This window comes from Pipistrellus kuhlii, unplaced genomic scaffold (genome assembly GCF_014108245.1).
Source record: "Pipistrellus kuhlii isolate mPipKuh1 unplaced genomic scaffold, mPipKuh1.p scaffold_m20_p_42, whole genome shotgun sequence".
NCBI lineage: Eukaryota > Metazoa > Chordata > Mammalia > Chiroptera > Vespertilionidae > Pipistrellus > Pipistrellus kuhlii.
In genome coordinates, this window is record NW_023425543.1 from 3559642 (window position 1) to 3582290 (window position 22649).

The 22649-nt window shown below is 48.7% G+C and overlaps 1 protein-coding gene across 4 annotated transcripts; it reads left to right on the forward strand.

The window, feature by feature from the left end:
* The first annotated feature begins 1982 nt into the window (after nucleotides 1-1982).
* ARRDC4 (arrestin domain containing 4) lies at nucleotides 1983-18534 on the forward strand. 4 transcript variants are annotated; one of them, XM_036411838.2, is made up of 8 exons: nucleotides 1985-2438; nucleotides 8169-8235; nucleotides 9206-9353; nucleotides 12092-12194; nucleotides 14053-14309; nucleotides 15319-15481; nucleotides 16551-16705; nucleotides 17500-18534. In XM_036411838.2, exons 1-8 carry the CDS (start codon nucleotides 2144-2146, stop codon nucleotides 17554-17556), a joined length of 1245 nt encoding a protein of 414 aa, XP_036267731.1. In that variant the 5' UTR covers nucleotides 1985-2143; the 3' UTR covers nucleotides 17557-18534. The 4 variants fall into 4 exon arrangements, with proteins under 4 accessions (XP_036267732.1, XP_036267731.1, XP_036267733.1 ...); XM_036411839.2 differs by lacking the exon at nucleotides 16551-16705 and having other exon boundaries at nucleotides 1983-2438; XM_036411841.2 differs by lacking the exons at nucleotides 1985-2438; nucleotides 8169-8235; nucleotides 9206-9353 and adding an exon at nucleotides 11301-11493.
* The last annotated feature ends 4115 nt before the right edge of the window (nucleotides 18535-22649 follow it).

Here is a 22649-nt window from a genome sequence, read left to right on the forward strand (position 1 = left end):
GGGAAGATGCCATGGCTCAGAGTCCAAGTCCCAACCCATGTCAGCATCTCACTCACCTTCACACACCAACTGGTTTGAAGCAGCAATAACAGAAGCCAAGACAGACTTTAGCACAAAGAAGGCAAGCACAAGGCTGAGCTCCTGACCTGGGCAGATGCTCGGACAGGGGGCAAAATACAAAACAGACACAAGGGCTGCAGACTGATGCCCCTGGGACACCCAGGGCTCAGGCCACACTGAACTGGCTGAGGCAGGAGGAACTCTCCAGACTCGTCCAGAATCAGCTGGAGGGAGCAAGCTCGCACCATGCTGCCAAGACCCGCTCCCCATAGACTGAAGGCAGTGCTGTACTGAATCTGTCCCTGGATTAAAGGGACACGCCCATCTCCCTCACCTAACCAAAGAAAGGAATAAAGTCCTCCATGAAGGGGCAGCACAGAGTGCATATCTGAAACAGCAGTTATCGTCTGGAAGTCCAATTCGGGGTGCCCCTGAGCCCTAAGATAAGACGCGTCCCAAGGACCCCAGCCTCAGAGTCATTCTCAGCAGAACCCCTCTAAGACCTTGCCAATCCCAGTGGCTCTCCCAGGGAGACAGACTGCATTGCTGCAAGATGCTACGGATTCAGACTTAAGACATGCTGTTAGGCCAAAACCGGTTTGGCTCAGTGGATAGAGCGTCAGCCTGTGGACTGAAAGGTCCCGGGTTCGATTCCAGTCAAGGGCACATGCCCGGGTTGTGGGCTCGATCCCCAGTGGGGGACTTGCAGGAGGCAGCCGATCCATGATTCTCTCACATCGTGGATGTTTCTACCTTTCTCTCTCCCTCTTCCTTCCTGAAATCAACAAAAATATATTTTAAAATAAATAAAGTCTCACATTAATCATCTAAACTCAAAGAGAACAGTAGAGCAACCTTTAGTTTGGAATCCTTAGAAAAGGATCCAAAAGAAAAAAAAGAGAAGAAAAAAGAAAAAAAAATAGTTATATCAGGCAAGGTCTTAAATCTCAATATGAGAGTAAGCTACCATTATTAGCTCACTCACTGACTTGGAATTTTTATAAGGGATGTGTTCAAAAGGGTTAGATAATGATGGCCAGATAGTAGCAGCTACGCTAGATGGAATGGATAAGGGATGGAAGATTAAAGAAAACAATGGGGCCGAGGACAGGGGGAAAGAGCTCGGGGCGTGGACCGGTCATCAAAACAACTGGACATGTCTCTGAGTCTACGATACTGAAGTCACGAAACCCTTTTGGGTGGAGCAGAAACTGGGGTGGCTGGTTTAGAAACAGCCTGATTCATGACCTGACCTTATTTACAGCAGGAAGGATGACCGGTCCCAGCCATTCCCATCTGAGACAGGCTGCGAGCCCAGCGGTAGAACTGGTTCCAGTGGTACCTGATTGGGAGCCACGGCACTACATGCCACCTTGCCCATTCAAGTCCCCAAACCTCATAAGGAAATGTCACTGAGTTGCACTTTCCAAGTCCATTTCCTCTCCAAGATTGCAGATGTAATCATAACCACAGCCAGTTCTGCCACAACTTCTGGTTCCCTTTGTATGAACCGAGTGACTCCAGCAAAAAACGCTCCCCAAGTGCCAGAAACCCCGCCCCCGCCCGTAACCACAGCAACGGTGACACGCCGCTAGCCCTGGGATTCCCGGTTCCGCCCCCCTCCCCTCCCGAATATTGTTTCTCACTCTCTGTCCACATGGGCGCACCGCCTCCCTATTGGCCGGTGCCTTAGGGCTGTGCCTCGCTTCAGCCAATAAGCGGCCTGTGCACGTGCACAGCTGCGTATCCCGATAGGTCACTGCGGGCCGATCACGCACTGCCTACCTGAGCCAGCCGCCGCGTGGGGCGCCAATGAAATGACTCAGTAGCCACTTCCAACCAATCGGCACCAAGCTGGGGTCCGCCGCCGACCTATGGGCGCGCGCCGGGGGCGGGCATTCCCGGCCGGCTTCCAGTCCCAGCGGGGTTTGTTAAAGTGACAGGCCCCAGGGCGCGCCAGGGCTCCTCCACGGGGCATCGCACCGCGGCCGCTGCGCCCCTCCGTGTGCGGCCGGCGCCCGTGACAGCGGCGCCGTTCGGCTCCCGTTCCCGGATCCCGGGTGCTGCCGGTCTCTTGAGCGGGATGGGCGGCGAAGCGGGGTCCGCAGCGGCCCTGGGCGGCTCCGAGGGGGGGCGCGTGAAGAGCCTGGGGCTGGTGTTCCAGGACGAGGGCAAGGGCTGCTACGCGAGCGGCGAGACGGTGGCGGGGCATGTGCTGCTGGAGGCGGCCGAGCCCGTGGCCCTGATCGCGCTGCGCCTGGAGGCCCTCGGCCGCGCCACCACCTCCTGGGGCTCCAGCGCTGGCTCCGCAGCCCCGGCCTCCGCCTCGGAGGTGGAATACCTGAACCTGCGCCTGAACCTGCGCGAGGCCCCTGCTGGTGAGCAAAATGACAGCCTCCCGAGGTCCGGGTGACAGCGGGGACGCTTGGGAAGGGGCGCGCCTGCAGATGCCCACCTGCCGGGTGGGCATCTGCTGGCTCCAGCGGGGTGGGGTTCACCCTTGCAGGTCACGCGCAGGTAACAATGCCTGCACCCCCACACACATACACACCTCACAGCACCAGGGAGATCCTGCGAGGTGGCTGCATCCCTCTACCTAGCATCCCAGACCTCCTGGGAGCGCTCTGGGAGGGAACCGGTTGCCATGGAAACCTGGGATGCGCTGTCAGGAAGCCAGTGTCTGGGACTGTCCAGGTCTCTTGGCCCTTCAAGGCCTGAGCAACCAGCTTGTGTGAGGTGCCATGCCCTGGCGCCCCGAGTTTTATGGGCCTCCCCTTCTGCCGGTCCAGAATTTGGGTGCTGGCTGGTTTGTGGGAAATTAGCAAAACCTGTCTGGCCCGGTCGTCGTTCAAAGAAAGTGTTTCTTGGCCATCCTACTTAGAATCCCTCTCTCTCGGGAGCACGGGTCCCTTAAGAGTACTGTCTCTGCCTTTCCTTCTTTTTACTATTTTTGCTGTTTTTTGTTCCCTTTTTCACGCCGCCCACCCCATCCCTTTAGAGACAGGAGGGTATGGATATGATAAGAGTCTCTGGAGGGCCCTAGCTGGTGTGGTTCAGTGGATAGTGCATCAGCCTGCGGCCGGAAGGGTCCCGGGTTCGATTCCAGCCAAGGGCACACACATGGGTTGTGGGCTGGATCCCCAGGAGGGGGCATGCAGGAGGCAGCCGATCCATGAGTCTCTCTCATCATGGATGTTTCTCTCTCTCTCTCCCCTCTCCCTTCCTCTCTGAAATCAATTAAAAATATTTTTTTTAATCCTCTGGAGCAGGGGTCCTCAAACTTTTTAAAGTGGGGGCCAGATCACGGTCCCTCAGAGAGCTGGAGGGCCGGACTATATGAACTACTAATTCCTACTGTAACACCTCGGCTGCGCTTACTGCCCAAAAAACCTGGCGGGCCGGATCAGACTCCTCTGCGGGCCGCATGTGGCCTGCGGGCCGTAGTTTGAAGACGCCTGCTCTGGAGGAAAGATCACCCTTCCTTTCTACTCTTGTGAAGTCCAGTTTAATAGTCTAGGCCAGTGGTCAGCAAACTCATTCGTCCACAGAGCCAAATATCAAAAGGACAACGACTGACATTTCCTTGGAGAGCCACATTTTTTAAACTTCTTCTAACGCCACTTCTTCCAAATAGACTCGCCCAGGCTGTGGTATTTTGTGGAAGAGCCACATTCAAGGGGCCAAAGAGCTGCATGTGGCTCTCGAGCCGCAGTTTGCCAACCACGGGGCTGGGCTTTTCCAGGAGTCCCCACTCTATGGCTGTACCATTAGCGTTACATGCAATCACTGATTTCCTTCAATCATGAAACTACTAGGAACATTGAGTCTCAGTCTTCCTGTAGTTGGTAGAAGCTATTTTACTTATTTTTTTTCTGCTTCATGAGCTTCAGCTTTTAGCTATTAAATAATGATACAAGCCCCCCTCCCTCGCCCACCAAGAGTAAGATGTACTGTATCTTTGCTTGACTCTTGCTATGCCTTATACAAAATCAATAGAATGTGCCGTTTTGCCTTGTCCTACTATGCAAAAGCAAATCCCACAGATAAATCCTCAAAGTGTGTGAGAATGGAGTGATCCCCAAAACTGTAGGGAGGAAAAACATTTGGAACCAAAGCTCTCTTGTTTTGTAATGTTTTTGTTTGTTTGTTTTTAATTTATTTTTGTTAATTTCAGACAGGAAGGGAGAGGGAGAGATAGAAACATCAATGATGAGTCACTGATCAGCTGCCTCCTGCATGCCCCCTACTGGGGATCGAGCCCACAAGCCAGGCATGTGCCCTTGACCGGAATCGAACCGGGGACCCTTCAGTCTGCAGGTCAATGCTCTACCCACTGAGCTAAATGGGCTAAGGCTGAAGCTCTGTTTTGAATGACTGCTAAGAGCAGTGTGTTAGGTGACAGCTGTTACCTGCCTTTGGGGCTTTTCATCATGAATGTGGTTTCCTGGGGGCAATAAGCTCCCCCCTGCTTCCCCCAGATTCTCAGGATGGCTGAGAGGGCCGTGGAGAGAGAAGTAGATTGTTTTTGTCCAGGACTTTGGACTCTGTCTCTGGGCCCATGGCGACTAAGTAAATAGATGTCAGATTAACAGCAGTTAGATCTACCTAGCAAAAAAGAAACCAAAAACATACTTTGCTAAAATCTGGGCTAACAAATAACATTATGATTCACAAGTCAAATTTTTGTGTTTTCGTTCTGATGGGCTGGAATGCCCAAATCTAAACAACTTGACTGGCTTGTTTGCAGAAGGCATCATAACAAACGAGGGCAAAAGTATGTTCTACTTTCAAAACGGTCATCGTTTTCATGGCTTTCCTACAGAAATACAAAGAGGTCACTCCTGTGTCTGAAAGAAGTCAGCAACTTTTGTGGTCACCTGTTTGTTCTCAGGGTCGCTTAATGCCAAAACATAGCAGATTGCAATCATTCGAACAGATTTCCAGAAATATTGAAAGAGTTTGGGTAAGGGTGGCTTATGGGATCTATTTTCAGAAAAACCTCCTCAGCTCATTCCTGGGCATTGCTCATCTACCCCAACTCCTTATTTTTGTGGCAGCTGATTTTCTTCAGAATTTTATTGCGAAATTGTGGTCGAGAGACCAGACCGGCCGGAGAGTTGGTTTCCGTTCTTGGTCACCCTCTGGGAGGGGTGACCTTGTGTGCATCCCTCATCCGTCCTGAGCCCCCCTCTAACTCTGAAGGGCTTCTAGCTCACACAGCTCAGCTGGAGAGAGAGAAACGTTAATGATGAGAGAGAATCAATGATCGGCTGCCTCCTGCACGCCCCCTACTGGGGATGGAGCCTGCAACATGGGTGTGTGCCCTTGACCAGAATTGAACCCAAGACCCTTCAGTCCCCAGGCCTACGCTCTATCCACTGAGCCACACCAGCTAGGGCTTTGTCTGTAAGACCATTAGCAAATGGAGCCTCGTGGCATATGGGAAAGGACGCCTGAGTCAACCTGGGAAACTTTTAAATTCTAAACAAATAAAATGAGAGAAAGAGAAAGAGAATAAAGGCAAACACTGGTGTCCAAATACTGTCACTCACACATCTATCAACTGTCTCAATTCTTTTTCCTGTTTGTGTTTTGAGGTGATTACACATCTCTTTTAAAGGTTCTTTAAAAAAAAAAATATATATATATATATATATATATGTATTTTATCAATTTCAGAGAAGACAGGAGAGGGAGAGAAACATCAATGATGAGAGAGAATCATTGATTGGCTGTCTCCTGCATGCCCCCTACTGGGGACTGGGCCCGCAACCCTGACAATGCCCTTGACCGGAATCGAACCCAGGACCTTTCAGCCTGCAGGCCGATGCTTTAACCACTGACAGTCCCTATGTTGGTTAGTTTTGTCTTGAAGAGGGAACTTCATCTCCTTCTTACCCTCCTTTGAAATCCTGAATCACTTCCCCCACTTGTCTATCATGCCCTGTTCCCTTCATCTGAGCGCCCTCCCACTAATCTCCATGCCAACCGCAGCATGCCATGGGTGTGGTCCTCAGGGTGCCAGTCTCCGGCCCCTCAGGCTCCAGCACCCCGTGGTCACTACTGGGGTACAGGTGTCAGCCCCCTCCCTCCCAAGGCCCTGTGTGAGGACTGAAGTTATTCATCCTTACAGCCTCACATCTGGGCACTATCAACTTTGACCTCAATTGAAGCCCACCATTTTAAACATTTTACAGTACTTTAGGTTGGCCTATTCAGCCCCAGCTGGTGTGGCTCAGTGGATAGAGCGTCGGCCTGGGGAGTAAAGGATTGTGGGTTCAATTCTGGTCAAGGGCACACACCCAGGTTGCGGGCTCGATCCCCAATAGGGGGTGTGCAAGAGGCAGCTGATCATTGAGTCTCTCTCATCATTGATGTGTCTCATCATTGATGTGTCCTTCCTCCCTCTCCCTTCCTCTCTGAAATCAATAATAAGTTGTCATATTCAGTAACCTAGTGGTTATAAATTAGAATGAAGCCCAGCTCTCAGGAGCACGGGGCCTGCCCTGAGCCTTCCCTTGCTGGCTGCACAGTGAGTGACGTGGCTTCGCTGCTCAGGCTCAAGGGCACACCTGGGCCTGGGACTCCGTCTCTGACTGTCACTTTTAGTGGCCCACATCCCTGTGGCCTGTTCCTTTGGCCTCCAAGTCACCCTGCCCTCCCCGCCCCTCCACCGTGGATTTAGTTGAATGACCTTAAATGGCACACGTTTTGTTTATTTTCCCCCAACATATCACACATTGCAAACCGGGGCCGGCTTCAGGAGCCAATGGGCCAGAGCGGCGGGTGTCCCTGTGTCTAAAAGCACAGGGTTGGAATGTTTAAGGCCTTAGAAGTCCCATGAAACACTATCCCCTTCACTAGCGATTTCTGCCTGTTAAAAGGCTCTCAGTTAAATGCTCTCAGTGAGCGCATGCGGTCGTATCAAGTGGCCAGGCACAGCTCAGACAGCGCGTTCCCAGTCTCTGCAGCCCTTTCTCCGTCCTAGTCACCCCACCCTGGAGGGAACTTCATTGTGAACTTGAACCTGTGAGGGTGGGAAGGTTCCCTCGAGGGCCCCCGACCAGCACTGCCGGCCTGGAGCTGGCCTTGAACCTGAATAACACAGGTGCACACCTTGCATCTCGCTTCCCACCACCAGGGCTAAGCCTGGGTGTGAAATAAAACGGAGCTGGCTGACCCCTAGCAGGAGGAAGGGGTCATGGCAGCGCGTGGCAAATCCCCTCTCTCTATCCCACGCTAACCACCCAGGCACCCATTCGTCAGCAGACCTGGGGTATAATCAATACGTGGTTCTCGCTTAAATAACTGGTCCTGTAGCTGTGTAGTATTATATTGTACTTAATATGCGTAATAGTCGACATTAATTTTTCTCCTCTTTTTCCACCTCTGCCCAAGGAGTACACAGCCTGACTTTTGAGATATACCAAAATAGATAGATGTATTTTTTTATTAGTTCGTTTTCAGTGAGATTTAATATTGGTATCTGATGTTAGTTAGCATAATAGTGTACTGATGTTGGTATACCCATGCTAATATAAGAGTGGGTGGTATCCATACAAATGTTCGTGTATATACATATAAATATGTGTACACATGTTTATGTATAAACATACATGTGTGTGCAAATATTTAGGTACATGCATATGTGTGTACACATTTATGTATATACATGTATATAAATGTTTATGTGCGTGCACATAAGTGTGTACACATGTTTATGTGTATACATATGTATACAAATGTTTATGTATATACTCATAAGTATGTGTACACATTTATGAATATATGTGTGTATACACATGTTTATGTATACTCACATACATGTGTGTATGCACGTTTATGCATATGGGAGCTCTGTGGTCTCACACTTTCTGATTGGTACTTGTGTAATTGTCTATTTGAAGACAGAAGCTGTATACATGTTGAAACTTGGTACAAACAGATTCAAATTTTAATTCTCAGAATCTCCGTTCAATGAACTTTTTGGAGTACACCAGATAGTACAGCCAGGGAAACCTCCTTTTTTAAAAACATGTGGCTAAGGTGGTGACACTTCTTGACCTGTTCCTAACCTTAGTCAAAATAAAATGTCTGCTCTGTTTTAGGTGAAGGCATCCTCCTATTACAGCCCGGAAAGCACGAATTCCCATTTAGCTTTCAACTCCCGTCTGAGTAAGTGGAACAACTGTAACTTTTTAAAATGTTCTACCCTGCCTCCCATCCGACCTGCTCCCCCCATCCATCCGCACGTGTGGGTACCAGTACCTCCCACTGGCAGGCGCGCTTGCTTATCCTGAAAAGCCCCAGACAGACCCGCCCCTGCTCCGGCTCCGGGCACGCCCGGGCCCGCCCCTGCCCTCACTCATGTTTCTTTTAAATATATTTTTATTGATTTTTTAGAGAGAGGAAGGGAGAGAGAGAGAGAGCTAGAAACGTCGATGAAAGAGAAACATCGACCAGCTGCCTCTTGCACCCCCCCCACCAGGGATGTGCCCGCAACCAAGGTACATGCCCTTGAGCGGAATCGAACCCAGGATCTTTCGATCAGCAGGCCGACGCTCTACCACTGAGCCAAACCGGTTTCAGCTCATGTTTTTTTTAACCAAACCAACATGCTGAGAGCTTTGCCTGGTGTGTGTGTGTGTGTGTGTGTGTGTGTGTGTGTGTGTGTTTTATAGTGAATATTTGTTTTTCTTTTTACTTTATTTTTATTTTTTATATATTTTATTGATTTTTCACAGAGAGGAAGGGAGAGGGATAGAGTTAGAAACATCGATGAGAGAGAAACATCGATCAGCTGCCTCCTGCACACTCCCTACCAGGGATGTGCCCGCAACCAAGGCACATGCCCCTGACCGGAATCGAACCCCGGACCTTTCAGTCCGCAGGCCGACGCTCTATCCACCGAGCCACACCGGCTTCGGCTGTGTGTGTGTTTTTAATGTGTGTTTTTAGTCTTTATTGCTGTATGTATTATATAGGTCCTCCTTCCCTTCCCCTCCCCTTTCCCTGCTCCTCCCCCATTAACCTCCTCCAGCCGCTCTGGTTGTGTTTGCCTGAGCAGTAAACTGAGCCATTCATTTCATTCATTTCATTCATTTCATTCATCATTCATTTCATTCATCTCTCTGGCGGCACCCAGGCTATTGGTGACCTCCTTCTCCGGGAAGTACGGCCGCATCCAGTACTGCGTGCGGGCGGTCTTAGAAAGACCCGCGCTGCCAGACCAGAGCGTCGGGCGGGAGCTGCAGGTGATCAGTCACATCGATGTCAACACACCCGCCTTACTCGTAAGTCCTTCCTCCTTCCTTCCCGCCCAGCCCTCTCTTCCTCCTTCCTCTCCGGAGCAATCCACACCCAGCCACTGAGGGCTGGTCTGCCCTGTCCCTTCCTGATACGATCGCCTAACCCCATGGTCGGCAAACCGCGGCTCAAGAGCCACAGGCGACTCTTTGGCCCCTGGAGTGTGGCTCTTCCACAAAAGACCGCGGCCTGGGCGAGTCTATTTGGAAGAAGTGGCGTTAGAAGAAGTTTAAGGTTAAAGCATGTGGCTCTCCAAAGAAAGGTCATTCGTTGTCCTGCTGATATTTGGCTCTGCTGACTAATGAGTTTGCCGACCGCTGTCAAGGTAACCCATAGGCATTCATCTACACATGTGCTCAGAGGCTGAGCAAATTGCAAATCGCGCGTGTTAACCAATGACACAGGCGGGAACGCATGTATAAGGCTTAATAATAATAATAATAATATAATAACGCGTACCCGGACAGCGTTGCTTCTAACAGAGCCGCCACACGCATGGGGCTGGGTTGGGGGGGCTGGGGTATTCTCAAGCCTCAGTAATAGCAGGTTGGGGAGCAGTAATTACGCAAGAGTATTAATCAGGCCCAGCCGGTGATTGAGGCTCCGGCCATTATGCTTTGCGTCCCTCCATCCGGCGTGTCATTTTCTGACATTAAGTAAGTGCAGGCAGCTGTGGGGGGACCCTTACACTTATCATCTCCTTGCAACAGATTTGGCCATATCACGGCATTGAACTTGTAATAAAACACCCGGAACACTGTCGCCCGAGGAGCAAGATGAGGCTCTAAGTAACAACAGAACGGCCGCGATGGGGGCTAATGAGTGGGATTCTTTTATCTACGCCCGCATTATCAAAATCATATAAAATTAGACCTTGTACTTTCATGATGGGTGCTGGGACAGAATGGTTCTTCATTTCAATATGAATGAATGATTTTTTTATTTTTTTTACTTCATAAAACACACTGGGATAATTGAAACTTTTCATCATGGAACACTGGTCCCAAAGATGTATTTTAATACGGGGGTTTCTTTCTTAGCCAATGCTTTTAAAGATAAAGGAAAAAAAGCCAGGCATTAGAGGAGTTGTTTAACTCTATTTCCGCATGAAAATGGACTAGAATTTACTCTAATGTTCACCTTTAGATTGCAGAAATATTAACAGATGTGCCCTGTTTGCATATTTCAGACCCAAATCATAACTAACCAGCATCCAGCAATCTGGTATATAGCTAAGGCTTATCCCGGCTTAAACTGGCAATGCTAAGTGTCTTGTATTTTATTTTAATTTTTTAAAATATATTTTACTGGCTTTTTACAGAGAGGAAGGGAGAGGAATAGAGAGTTAGAAACATTGATCAGCTGCCTCCTGCACACCCCCCACTGGGGATGTGCCAGCAACCAAGGTACATGCTCTTGACTGGAATCAAACCTGAGACCTTTCAGTCTGCAGGCCGATGCTCTATCCACTGAGCCAAACTGGTTTTGGCAGTGTCTTGTATTTTTAAAAATGACTTCAAATTGGGAAGTAAACTATTTATGGGACCATGATGGCAAATGATTTAAAGAGATTTTATTTTTTGCCAAAAAAAAAAAAAAATACTATTATCCTTCATTATTATTTTTTTAATACATATTTTTCTTGATTTCAGAGAGGAAGGGAGAGGGAGAGAGAGATAGAAACATCAATGATGAGAGAGAATCATTGATTCGCTGCCTCCTACTGGGAATGGAGCCCTCAACCCAAGCATGTGCCCTTGCCTGGAATCGAACCTGGGACCCTTCAGTCCGCAGGCCGATGCTCCACTGAGCCAAACTGGCCAGGGTTACTATTCTTTCTATAAACAAAGAAGAAGCACATTATGACTTTGGGCTTTACAATGAACTTGTAATCTGTGTATCATCATGTATTGTTTCCTTGGAGTGGGAAGTACAGTGGTGTGTTCAGTCATCATTTGGATCCCTAACCCCGGGTATGTTTTCCTGCCATTACACAGAAAACAAAAGCCATTCTACCCTAAAAACACTGGACATGTCTGCCTAATAACGCATTTGGAAGTAAGTGAGGAGGAAAAGGGCAGTTGGCTTATTCCGCAGTTTCAATGCCAAAACACATAGAACACGATGGTTATTGATTTTTCTGCCATTTCTCCTTTGACCTGATCTCCATAGAGGGTCTTAAATAAAATAGCACTTCTGCCCTGACTGGTTTGGCTCAGTGGATAGAGCATCAGCCTGTGGACCGAAGGGTCCCAGGTTCGGTTCTGGTCAAGGGCATGTACCTTGGTTGCAGGCACATCCCCAGTAAGGGGTGTGCAGGAGGCAGCTGATCGATGTTTCTCTCTCATTGATGTTCCTAACTGTCCTCCCTTCCTTTCTGTAAAAAAATCAATAAAATACTTTTAAAAAATAATAATTCTCACATGTTAATAGGGATCCCTAGGGGTGCTGGTTACTTTTGTAAGGGATGGAGTATCATTTCCCAGAAACATAATGACTAATCCAAATCTGAGCATTCACTTTCGTTTTCCCAAAAAGTGAAGGGTTTTCCATGCTCCGTGTGTCAGTAAGTATTCTACCTAAAATGTCACAGGAAATCAGGAAGTTTGATCTGTCCTAGACATTCCTTTACAACTCCGTCATGAAGAATCCCATCATTCTCTAAGTTTTGTGAATTTCCTGGACTGGTTTCCTTAAAGCTGTTTTATCCTTTGAAATTTCCAAGAGCCCCGTATTGAAAACTCAAGAGAAAATGGTGGGCTGCTGGTTCTTCACCTCGGGTCCCGTCTCGCTGAGTGCCAAAATCGAGAGGAAAGGATATTGTAACGGTAAGCGCAATGTCATGAACGCTCACATGGCAGATTCATTCACTTTATTAGCTAAAAATTTAGGTGATCTTACATAATGTGTTTGGTCATTTCTGAAGAATACACTATTTTAAAGCATGTATAATAAATGTGGCTGCTTTTGATATAAATAATTGATGGTTAGCCCAGGAAGCGTGGCTCAGTGATTGAGCATCGACCTATGAACCAGGAGGTCACGGTTCGATTCCCGGTCAAGGGCATATGCCTGGGCTTCGGGCTCGATCCCCAGTAGGGGGCGTGCAGGAGGCAGCCGATCCATGATTCTCTCTCACCACTGATGTTTCTATCTTTCCCTCTTTCTGTCCCTCTCTAAAATCAATAAAATTTTTAAAAATAAATAATTGGTATTAACTATTTTTGAGCGGACAAGTAGATTCCAATAAAACGCCAGATATTCCTGACTTCCGTCCTGTGACTCTTATACCTGGAAACGTGGGTAAATGCTGGCATCCTGTTTTCATGTAAAAAAAATGTCCAGGGCAGCGTTGCTCAGAAGAGCGTTCTTGTATGAAAGCTGCTACCCTGTTTCCCCAAAAATAAGACAGTGTCTTCTATTAATTTTTGCTCCCAAAGTTGCGCTAGGTCTTATTTTCAGGGGATGCCTTATTTTCGGGGAAACACGGTAGGCATACTGATTCCACGCTGGGAATACAAACATCCGGGGCTAGAATGTAGAAAGAACGCTGTCCCACTTGACCTTCCGGCTGATACCAGAACTCCCATTTGCGAAGGGCCTGATTCCGTTCCAGGAATCCGGCCCCCACCCCGGGGTCCCATCTTACTGGAAATGAATGGGGGATGGTAGGTAGGATAGTAGGATGTGCCTTGCCATCTAATCCTTAGAAGCCAGGCTCAGTTCTTTAAGGAGGGGGGGGACAGATTTTAATCAGGTGGGCACTGAGCTTCTCAGTGAGCTTCTGTACTTACTATGGCATCCAACCATTAACTTGTATGTCTGACCTTAATTTTTGAAAATATATTTTATTGATTTTTTTTACAGAGAGAAAGGGAAAGGGATAGAGTTAGAAACATCAATGAGAGAGAAACATTGATCAGCTGCCTCCTGCACACCCCCCACTGGGGATGTGCCTGCAACCAAGGTACATGCCCTTGCCTGGAATCGAACCCGGGACCTTTTAGTCCGCAGACTGATGCTCTATCCACTGAGCCAAACCAGTTAGGGCCTTTCCTTAATTTTGAAAGTTATTAGTCATTTACATTGCTTTAGAAATGATAACCTAATATCACAGCATTAGAAAGCGAATCATCTATAATAATAAAAGCATAATATGCAAATTAGACTGGACGTCCTTCCAGACTAAAGCCAGGGCTGGGAGGGAAGCCCGGGTACCAGGTGCCTGCTGGTGGCCAGAGGGAAGCTCAGATCCCGGGAGCTAGAGGGAGCTGGTGCTGGAAGGCGGAGGAAGAAAAGCCTATTCTTGCACGAATTTCATACATCACACCTCTAGTCCTATATAATAAAAGGCTAATATGCAAATTGCTCCATTGACAGGAAGTTCGACCAGGGGGCGGGTCTAGCCAACCAACTGCCCACAGCCCCTCTCCCCCCACCGACCCTGCTACTGATTGGCTCCCCAACCCATGCACAAATTCGTGCACCAGGCCTCTAGTGCAATAATAAAATAATGTCTGCCACAACCTGCAGTGAATTTTCAATCCTCCAGCTCAGATTTACAATAGGTTTTCCATCAGGGCTTCTCAAAACTTGTTGCAGTTTTGTTGCGAACCTTCCAGCTTTTGTGGGGAGAACTTTCTGCCAAGTCTCTGAAGGTTCTGGCATGTTCTTTGTCCATTTTAGGAGAAGCCATTCCGATCTATGCAGAAATAGAGAACTGTTCCTCCCGCCTGATTGTCCCCAAAGCTGCTATTTTTCAAACCCAGACGTACTTGGCCAGCGGGAAGACGAAGACCGTCCGGCACATGGTCGCCAACGTGCGAGGAAACCACATCGCCTCGGGGAGCACCGACACGTGGAACGGGAAGATGCTGAAAATCCCGCCCCTTCCGCCCTCCATCCTGGACTGTTGCATCATCAGAGTGGAATACTCCCTGGCGGTAAGCCGAGCTCTTGGCAAAACTAACAGCGTGCAGAATGGTCGGTCCATGGTCCTGCGACTATGTACGCTTGAACCCTAGTCATTTCCGGTCAGCAGCACTGCACTGCATTGTGGGCCAGATGAGCACCGGCCTTAGCTTTTGAGCAAAACTGTCCCCCTCTGGGCTTGAACTCAGTGACATGAAAGAATGCAGGTGCGTTGTGGTTGCTTGCTGTATGGAAGAACATGTACTCCCTTTTCTTTTCTCTTCATATATATATATATATATATATATATATATATATATATATATATTAATTGAATTTTTACAGAGAGGAAAGGAGAGGGATAGAGAGTTAGAAACATCTATGAGAGAGAAACATCGATCAGCTGCCTCCTGCACACCCCCCACTGGGGATGTGCCTGCAACCAAGGTACATGCCCTTGACTGGAATGGAACCTGGGACCCTTCAGTCTGCAGGCCGACACTCTATCCACTGAACCAAACCGGTTAGTGCCGTACTCCCTTTTCTATGGTTATTATGTAAGCCTTGCTCACCAGCAGTGAGGCGTGTTAAGGCCATGGTTCCCCATCCCTGACTGTGCGCTGTATGGGGTGCGCTCCTCCTGCGGTCTGTCCTTCCTTTTATTAGGTCTGGACAATGGACAATTGTGTTATGGGGCGATGGCAGGTGACAAATGCATTTGTTTCTATAAAAAAATAAAGGAACCAGCAATTTCGGTAATGTTTAACTTCGTTGGTGCCTTTTTTTTCCTTCTTAAATATACTTTTATTGATGTCAGAGAGGAAGGAAGAGGGAGAGAGAAACACCAATGATGAGAATCATTGATCGGCTGCCTCCTGCGCACCCCCTACTGGGGAGCGAGCCCACAACCCGCGCATGCGCCCTTGGCTGGAATCGAACTCAGAATCCTTTGATCTCTAGGCTGATGCTCTATCCACAGAGCCAAAGAGGTTGTTGGTGCCTTTCTGTCTCTTTCATTTCCTTTTTCTTTTGTGATAACAGGTGTATATTCATATCCCTGGTGCTAAAAAGCTGATGCTGGAGCTGCCTCTGGTGATCGGGACGGTCCCGTACAACGGCTTTGCCAGCAGGAACTGCAGCATGGCCAGCCAGTTCAGCGTGGACATGAGCTGGTGGGCGCTGGCGCTGCCGGAACAGCCCGAAGGTAAAGGGTTCGGGGTTCTCGCAGAATGATGCTTTGCACATGAATTACCTAAGAATAGGACGTGGAACAGAGTGAGCGCTCAGATGGGAATTCCTGCTGCCGCCATAACTACACTTACTCTTACTAAACCCGTCAGGCAGTTGAAGGAGAAGCCACTGAGAGCTTAGCTTGCTCAGGAATAAAGTCTACATTCCCTGATTCCAGCGTAGAATAGAAAGCAATGAAAGGTAGTCAGCATAGAAGTACAGTGTGATATACACTGAGTGGCTAGATCATGATAATCTCTGAATGCATAATAATCTGGCCACTCTGTGTGTGTGTGTGTGTGTGTGTGTGTGTGTGTGTGTGTATTAGAGGCCCGGTGCATGAATTTGTGCATGGGTGGGGTCCGGCCAGCCTGGCCAGGGGGAGGAGACATGGGCAAGTTGGCTGGCCTGCCTGCTGGTCGAACTCCTGGTCGAGGGAACAATTTGCATATTAGCCTTTTATTCTATAGGATAGACACTGAGTGGCCAGATTATGATGCATTCAGAGATCATCATCATCTGGCCACTCAGTGTATTTTCTGTAGCCACATTTTTTTTTTCATTTCGTATTTAATTATATCTTTATTGATTTCAGAGAGGGAGAGGGGGAGAGAGAGAAACATCAATGATGAGAGAGAATCATGGATCGGCTGCCTCCTGCATGCCCCCCATAGGAGACTGAGCCCACAACCTAGGCATGTTTCTTGACTGGGAATTGAACCATGCCCTCCTGGTTGATGCTCAACCACTGGGCCACGCCAGCCAGGCTGTAGCCACATTTCACATGTTTGTTTGTTTTTAACCCAGATTTTGATACACATCTCAAAAGAACAGAGTATCATCAATGTTCGTACTTTCATCCAGGCAGACTCTCCTAGTTGCTTTTTGGTGCAATGCGCTTAAAAACGTGCTGATCAGAGGGAAGCCTACCGCTGCTTTAGCGTCAACTTGAGAGCAATTTCTTGTTCACGTGAGAGTGCAGAGGGGGTTCGTGGAATCCGGTTTTGCACGGCTGTCTTAGTCCCGCCCCGTTTCCGCTTCAGCACCCCCGGATTACACGGACGTGGTGTCAGAGGAAGAGGTCTCCAGACACGGCCCCCCTTACCCGCGCCTGCCCAGCTGGGAGGGCGAGGCCCGCTGCCCCGCCTTCGCCTGCATCCAGGACTTCCGGCTCCAGCCGCCACCTCTTTATTCAGAGGTAAGCAGAGCGAAAGCAGATCCGTCCGACCTGCGTTGTTGCAAACGCCTAGGTAGTAGGGCATCCATATTTAAAAAGTTTCTGGGTGTGTTTTTATTTATTTTAAAACATATATTTTATGGATTTTTTTTACAGAGAGGAAGGGAGAGGGATAGAGTTAGAAACATCGGTGAGAGAGAAACATCGATCAGCTGCCTCCTGCACACCCCCTACCAGGGGTATGCCCGCAACCAAGGTACATGCCCTTGACTGGAATCGAACCTGGGACCCTTCAGTCCACAGGCTGACGCTTTATCCACTGAGCCAAACCGATTAGGGCAAGTTTCTGTTTTGTTTGTTTTTTTAAAATATATTTTATTGATTTTTTACAGAGAGGAAGAGAGAGGTGATAGAGAGCTAGAAACATCTATGAGAGGGAAACATCTATCAGCTGCCTCCTGCACACCCCCCACCAGGGATGTGCCCGCAACCAAGGTACATGCCCTTGACCGGAATCGAACCTGGGACCCTTCAGTCCACAGGCTGATGCTCTATCCACTGAGCCAAACCAGTTAGGGCAAGTTTTGTTTTGTTTTGTTTTGTTTTGTTTTGTTTTGTTTTGTTTTTACGGTGACGAGAGATGAGCACTCTGTCACTGGCCACCCTCCCCGATGGAGCACTTTCCTTGTGGGACGTGGCCGAGGACCACAGAGCATCAACGCGCCTCCAGGGACTCGGTGGTCCTCCCCATCGCGTCCTTAGAAACGGATCCCAGCGTCGTTGCCAAGGAGTAACCAGGCTGCTCTCTCTTGCAGGTCGATCCGCATCCCAGTCGCGTCGGAGAGGCCCAGCCTGTGTCCTTCATCCTCTGAACACACCTGGGACATCACTGTGACCCGCACCGGAGGACGCTGGCTCTCTCCTCCGCCTTTTCGGGGACTTAGGGAGGGACAATTCGCTTAAGAACCTAAATAGGTCAACACCGAGGAATTAAAAACTACGTGAACTTTCCAGGGCCCGACAGGACTGTCACCCAAGCTGATGGCAGGCCCGAGGCTCCCCGCGGAAGAGGGAGTGACCTTGGGAAGCCACAGCGTGTAACGGGGTCCCAATGGGGACCCAGTAAGCGAAGGGACCAGGAATGTACGTGACCATGGCAACGCGCCTCTCAGAGGGAACCCAGAGCGGACAAAGGGACCAGAGCATCCGGGCCGTATGGGCGCGCTGGGAGGGCACTTGACTTGGGGGAAGCTGGCAGCGTAGGGATGTGCAGGCCCCAGGAGCCAGGAGTCGCCTGATTTCTCCCCGACCCCCTAGGACTCGAGTCCAGGAAAGACCTTTCCTGAGTTCAGGGTCCAGGAGGCCCCGATGATGTGACTCAGCGCTCACTCTTCTGGGGGGCTGGTTGGCCATGTGATTTGTAAGTGGGTGGGGAGTAGGATGAGCAGTTAAGAGTCTCTCCCAAGTTCAGGTCCAAGGGAAAGATGAATGTCTGCATGGAACCAGTCTGTGGAAGGCTGGGGTTTTACCCTCTTTCAGTCCCTGGACCGGATAGTGTTTGCTTTTTCTCATGTCTTATTGATGGGAGCATGTCAGAAAGAGAAGGGGGCGGGGGAGGGGAAGAGGTTGCATCCTTAGAAAGCCTTGATAACTACTCCGGAAAGAAAAAGAAGGTCTTTCCCTAACCTACCTCGAGGGGGTGATCCGACCGGTGTGAAACCTCAGGCTGATGCGTTTTAGGAGGGTCTAGCCCCGTGGTCGGCGAACTGTGGTTCGCGAGCCACATGCGGCTCTTTGGCCCCTTGATGGTGGCTCTTGCACAAAACACCACGGCCTGGGCAAGTCTGTGTTGAAGAAGTGGCGTCAGAAGAAGTTTAAGTTTACAAAATGCGGCTCTCCCAAGAAATTTCAGTCGTTGTGCTGTTGCTATTTGGCTCTGTGCACTGATGAGTTTGCCGACGACTAGTCTATACGTTGCAGTGATGTCTTACCGCATCTGAAACCACACGCAGGGGACAAGCCCCTATAGTTAGCGTTCCCGGATACACATATACACCAAAGGGCATTTCAAAATAAATGCAACGTCAAAGAGCGTAGAGACAGGCCATTTTTTTTAAAAAAAAGGCATGCATTTCCTTCCTGTGGGGAAGGCTCCGTGGCTTCTGATGACAGGCAGCGCCTGGTACCGGGTCAGTCCAGCTCCTTCAGTGACTCTGTTTAAACTGTGATTTCCTTTCTTGTTTCGGTGCAATATTTGATTGGCATTTAACCTCAGGAGAGTGAAACCAGCAGGCTACTGTCGTTGCTAAAATCCTGAGGAGTGTTTTCCCCCTTCCCCTGGGCCCTCCCAGTCGTGGTCTCACGGTCCCTTGCTTTGTCCTCTTGTCTGTCGGTTCTATGGTCTGGGAGTGTGTCTGGACAGGACGGGATGGGGGGTGGGCTCCTGGGATGGAGATTTGGGACCAGCTGAGGCCTTGTAGGGTTTGATCCAGAAACCCCGGTGCTTCACTCAACAGAACCGTTTACCTTCCAATCAGTGTGTCCAGTGAGAAATCGAAAAAAATACCCTTTCCGGTTAGATTCGGAATTTTGAAAAATTAGTGGGCCACCTGATTAGGGATTTTTCTACAAACATGAGATACGTGTATGTTTTTTCGCTCTCTCTTCTCTGTGGTCACGGGAGCCTCATGCATGTCTTTCCGTGTGAGCCACTGTTAAGAAATCGCCAGGCAAGATGGTCACTGGGACTGAAATTGTCAGAGCGCGATTTCCCTGCCTCAGTTTCCAGCTTTGCTTGTCTTGGTGTTCGATGTAAAACTGGGCCCTGTCGAAACCAGTTCGGTTCTACTTTGAAAGAGATCACTTCCCACTATGTGTTGAATTGTCAATCAGTTCACGCACCCTACCCAGACTTTGTCCATCTCCACGACCCCCAGACACAGCAAAGAAGGACGTGAAAGAGTGAGGAGTAAGAGAAGGTCTCAATAACTGGCTCCAGATCGAAAAGCCAGTACTTACTAGACCCTCTCCCTGGCTTGGCTTTATCCCCTCTGTTAGAGAAATCTTTTTTTTTTTTTTTTAATATATTTTGCTGATGTTTTACAGAGAGGAAGGGAGAGGGTTAGAGAGTCAGAAACATCGATGAGAGAAAACCATCTATCAGCCGCCTCTTGCACACCCCCCACTGGGGATGTGCCCGCAACCAAGGTACATGCCCTTGACCGGAAATCGAACTTGGGACCCTTCGGTCTGCAGGCTGATGCTCTATCCACTGAGCCACACCGGTCAGTGCCGGTTAGAGAAATCTTGACTCGAACCCGGAAAACGGAAGCACAGCGGACACAGCCCTTCAAGAGAAGACCTCGGAAGTGGGGTACACCTGTTTCATTCCTATTGGCATGTCTGCCCTTCGTTCCTTTCCTTTCCCAGATTTTGTGATTGTGGATCATTCTACACCGGGACAGAAAACACGTGGAAATGAAGGTTAAAAGTTAGCTGTTGTATTTGCTTGTTTTGTTTCCAAAGAAACCATGGCCTTAGAATTTTCTTTCTGATACAGACATTTTGAAATGGAAAATGTGAAACTTTTAGCACACAAAAAAATCTTCTGTGGGTAGAACTTTTTTGTTTTCAATAAGAAACTCAATAGGCAGGGGGTTGCGTTTTTGATAAGTTGACTATGAACGCTTTTTTTATTTTTATTATTAAAAAATGTAGTAATTTAACCCACAGGGAAAAAACACGAAGATTGTATTTTGTACTCTTGTCTGAACCCTATGGGTTCCTTTTGTTAATAAAATGATCGCCATGATGCCGGAAGTTGCTGGTTTTGTTCTGTGTGCGTGTGACTGTGCCTCACTCACTGCAGGAAGGATTCCTGTTTCTTTTTTATTTTATATTTTGTTGCTGTTCATCCTCACCCGAGGATATTTTTCCATTGATGTTTAGGGAGAGTGGGGGAGAGAGGGAGAGACTGAGAGAAACATCGATGTGTGAGAAACACATTCATTGGTTGCCTCCTACATGAGCCCTTACCAGAGCCCAGGCTGGGAAGGAGGCTGCAACCGAGCCATGTGCCCTTGACTGGTATCGAACCTGGGACCCTTTGGTCTAGAGGCTGACGCTCTATCCACAGAGCCATAACCACCTAAGGCATCTGAGCCCGTTTTTACAATGGCTTGGTTTCTCCAATATCAGTGTAGGAGAAGCAGTCAAGGTGTAAGCTATATGGGTGGATAACAGCATTATCTGCTTTTATCTCCAAATGTAGTGGCCACTTTACAAAACCCTGGATTGATTACTAGGTCTGGTGGGCAGCAGGTGGACCCACTCACACTAGGGACATGGACCTAAATAGACCTCCCCTTTCCACTAAATACTCACATAGACAATTGCCATATGTGTTGTTTGGGTAGGGATGTGTTTTGTTTTTATAATAAACTTTTATTGATTTCAGAGAGGAAGGGAGAGGGAGAGAGAGATAGAAACATCAATGATGAGAGAGAATCAATGCTCAGCTGCCTCCTGCACACCCCCTACTGGGTATCAAGCCTGCAACCTGGGCCTGGGCCTTGGCCTGGAATCAAACCGTGACCTCCTGGTTCATAGGTGGATGCTCAACCACTGAGCCATACCGGCTGTGCAAGTCATATGTTTTATACAAGGAATCAGAAACCTGCCCAGACCCTCAGTCCTGGCAAATTAGCTTTAGCCAAGTGGCAAAAACCAACCCAGGCATTTACTACTCAAGCGTTTATACTACGTGAGATGGTGTTCAATGAATCAATAATAAATACAGGTCGCATCCACATTTGCAGTCCACACAAAACATTCGTCCCAAAAGTATTCTAGCATCGAGGCCACATGCATTAGGGATTCTGTAGTTCCTATCGGAAAGTCGTGGGCTGTGAGATTTAGAACGAGGCAGGGCGGTACAAAGAATCGAGGACAGAGCCCTCATGTTACAAACGAGGACACAGAGCCCGCAGGTGTAACCCGGAGGTTTGACCTACATTCTCTGCAGGATCCTTGCTCCCTTTAAAATGTCCTGATTCCCCGGCCTCCACAGAAGTAATGGAAACAATAGCTGCTCGAAACCACAGACTTGGATGCTTATGCACACGGCGGGTCAAGTGTTTCAAGTTTGTATCTAAATGTTTCATTAGTGCGTTTAATGAGTAGCTGGAACCCTTTCTTCAGCAGAGGGGTCGGTTTCTAACTGCTAATTTGAAATAATTACAGATTCCCAAGAAGGTGCCGTAACAGTGGAGCGACCCTATGTTTCCATCACCCAGTCCCACCCACAGGGAACCCCTACGTAACTGTAATACATCCCCAAAACCAGGAAATGGTGTTGACACAATATACACCGAGTGGCCAGATTATTAGGGGGGTAGGGAGGAGAGGACATGGGCCGTTGGCCAGCCTCCTTGCTGATCGAACTCCCGGTCAAGGGGACAATTTGCATATTAGCCTTTTATTCTATAGGATAGAAAATGAGTGTCCTGATAATTATGCATTCAGAGATCATCATAATCTGGCCCTTAAGTGAATATGATCAACCAGAGCTCAGGCCTACACCCATCAAGGAGCTCCAGCTGGGGTCAAGCCGGGGTCACCCACACCATGATGGGCGGAGTCACAGAAAAGCAGGCAATGTCAGAATGTGACGGCAGGAGGGACCCCCCAACACCCATCGGCCCCTCTGAATGAGAGATTGGGCAGATGAGAATGCCCGGTTAGTGCTAAATTTACATGGTTTCTGAAACGCGGGGGGGGGGGGGATGAGAGGCAGAGGACTAACATATCTTTAGCAAGAGGAGGAGCTTCAGAGCACATGGCTCACTGTCCAATGAGGTCAAGTTCAAGGCCGCCCAGGCCAAAGCACACAGTCACGTGCCCGGCGGCAGGTCTGTTTCTATTGTTGTTGTCAATCCTCCCCCGAGGATATTTTTCCATTGATTTT

Coding starts and splice junctions, on each gene's coding strand:
- ARRDC4 (XM_036411838.2), top strand. CDS start 2,144: ATGGGCGGCGAAGCGGGGTCCGCAGCGGCCCTGGGCGGCTCCGAGGGG. Junction 8,236..9,205: donor AGCTTTCAACTCCCGTCTGA/GTAAGTGGAACA, acceptor GGCGGCACCCAG/GCTATTGGTGACCTCCTTCT. Junction 15,482..16,550: donor GCTGCCGGAACAGCCCGAAG/GTAAAGGGTTCG, acceptor TTTCCGCTTCAG/CACCCCCGGATTACACGGAC.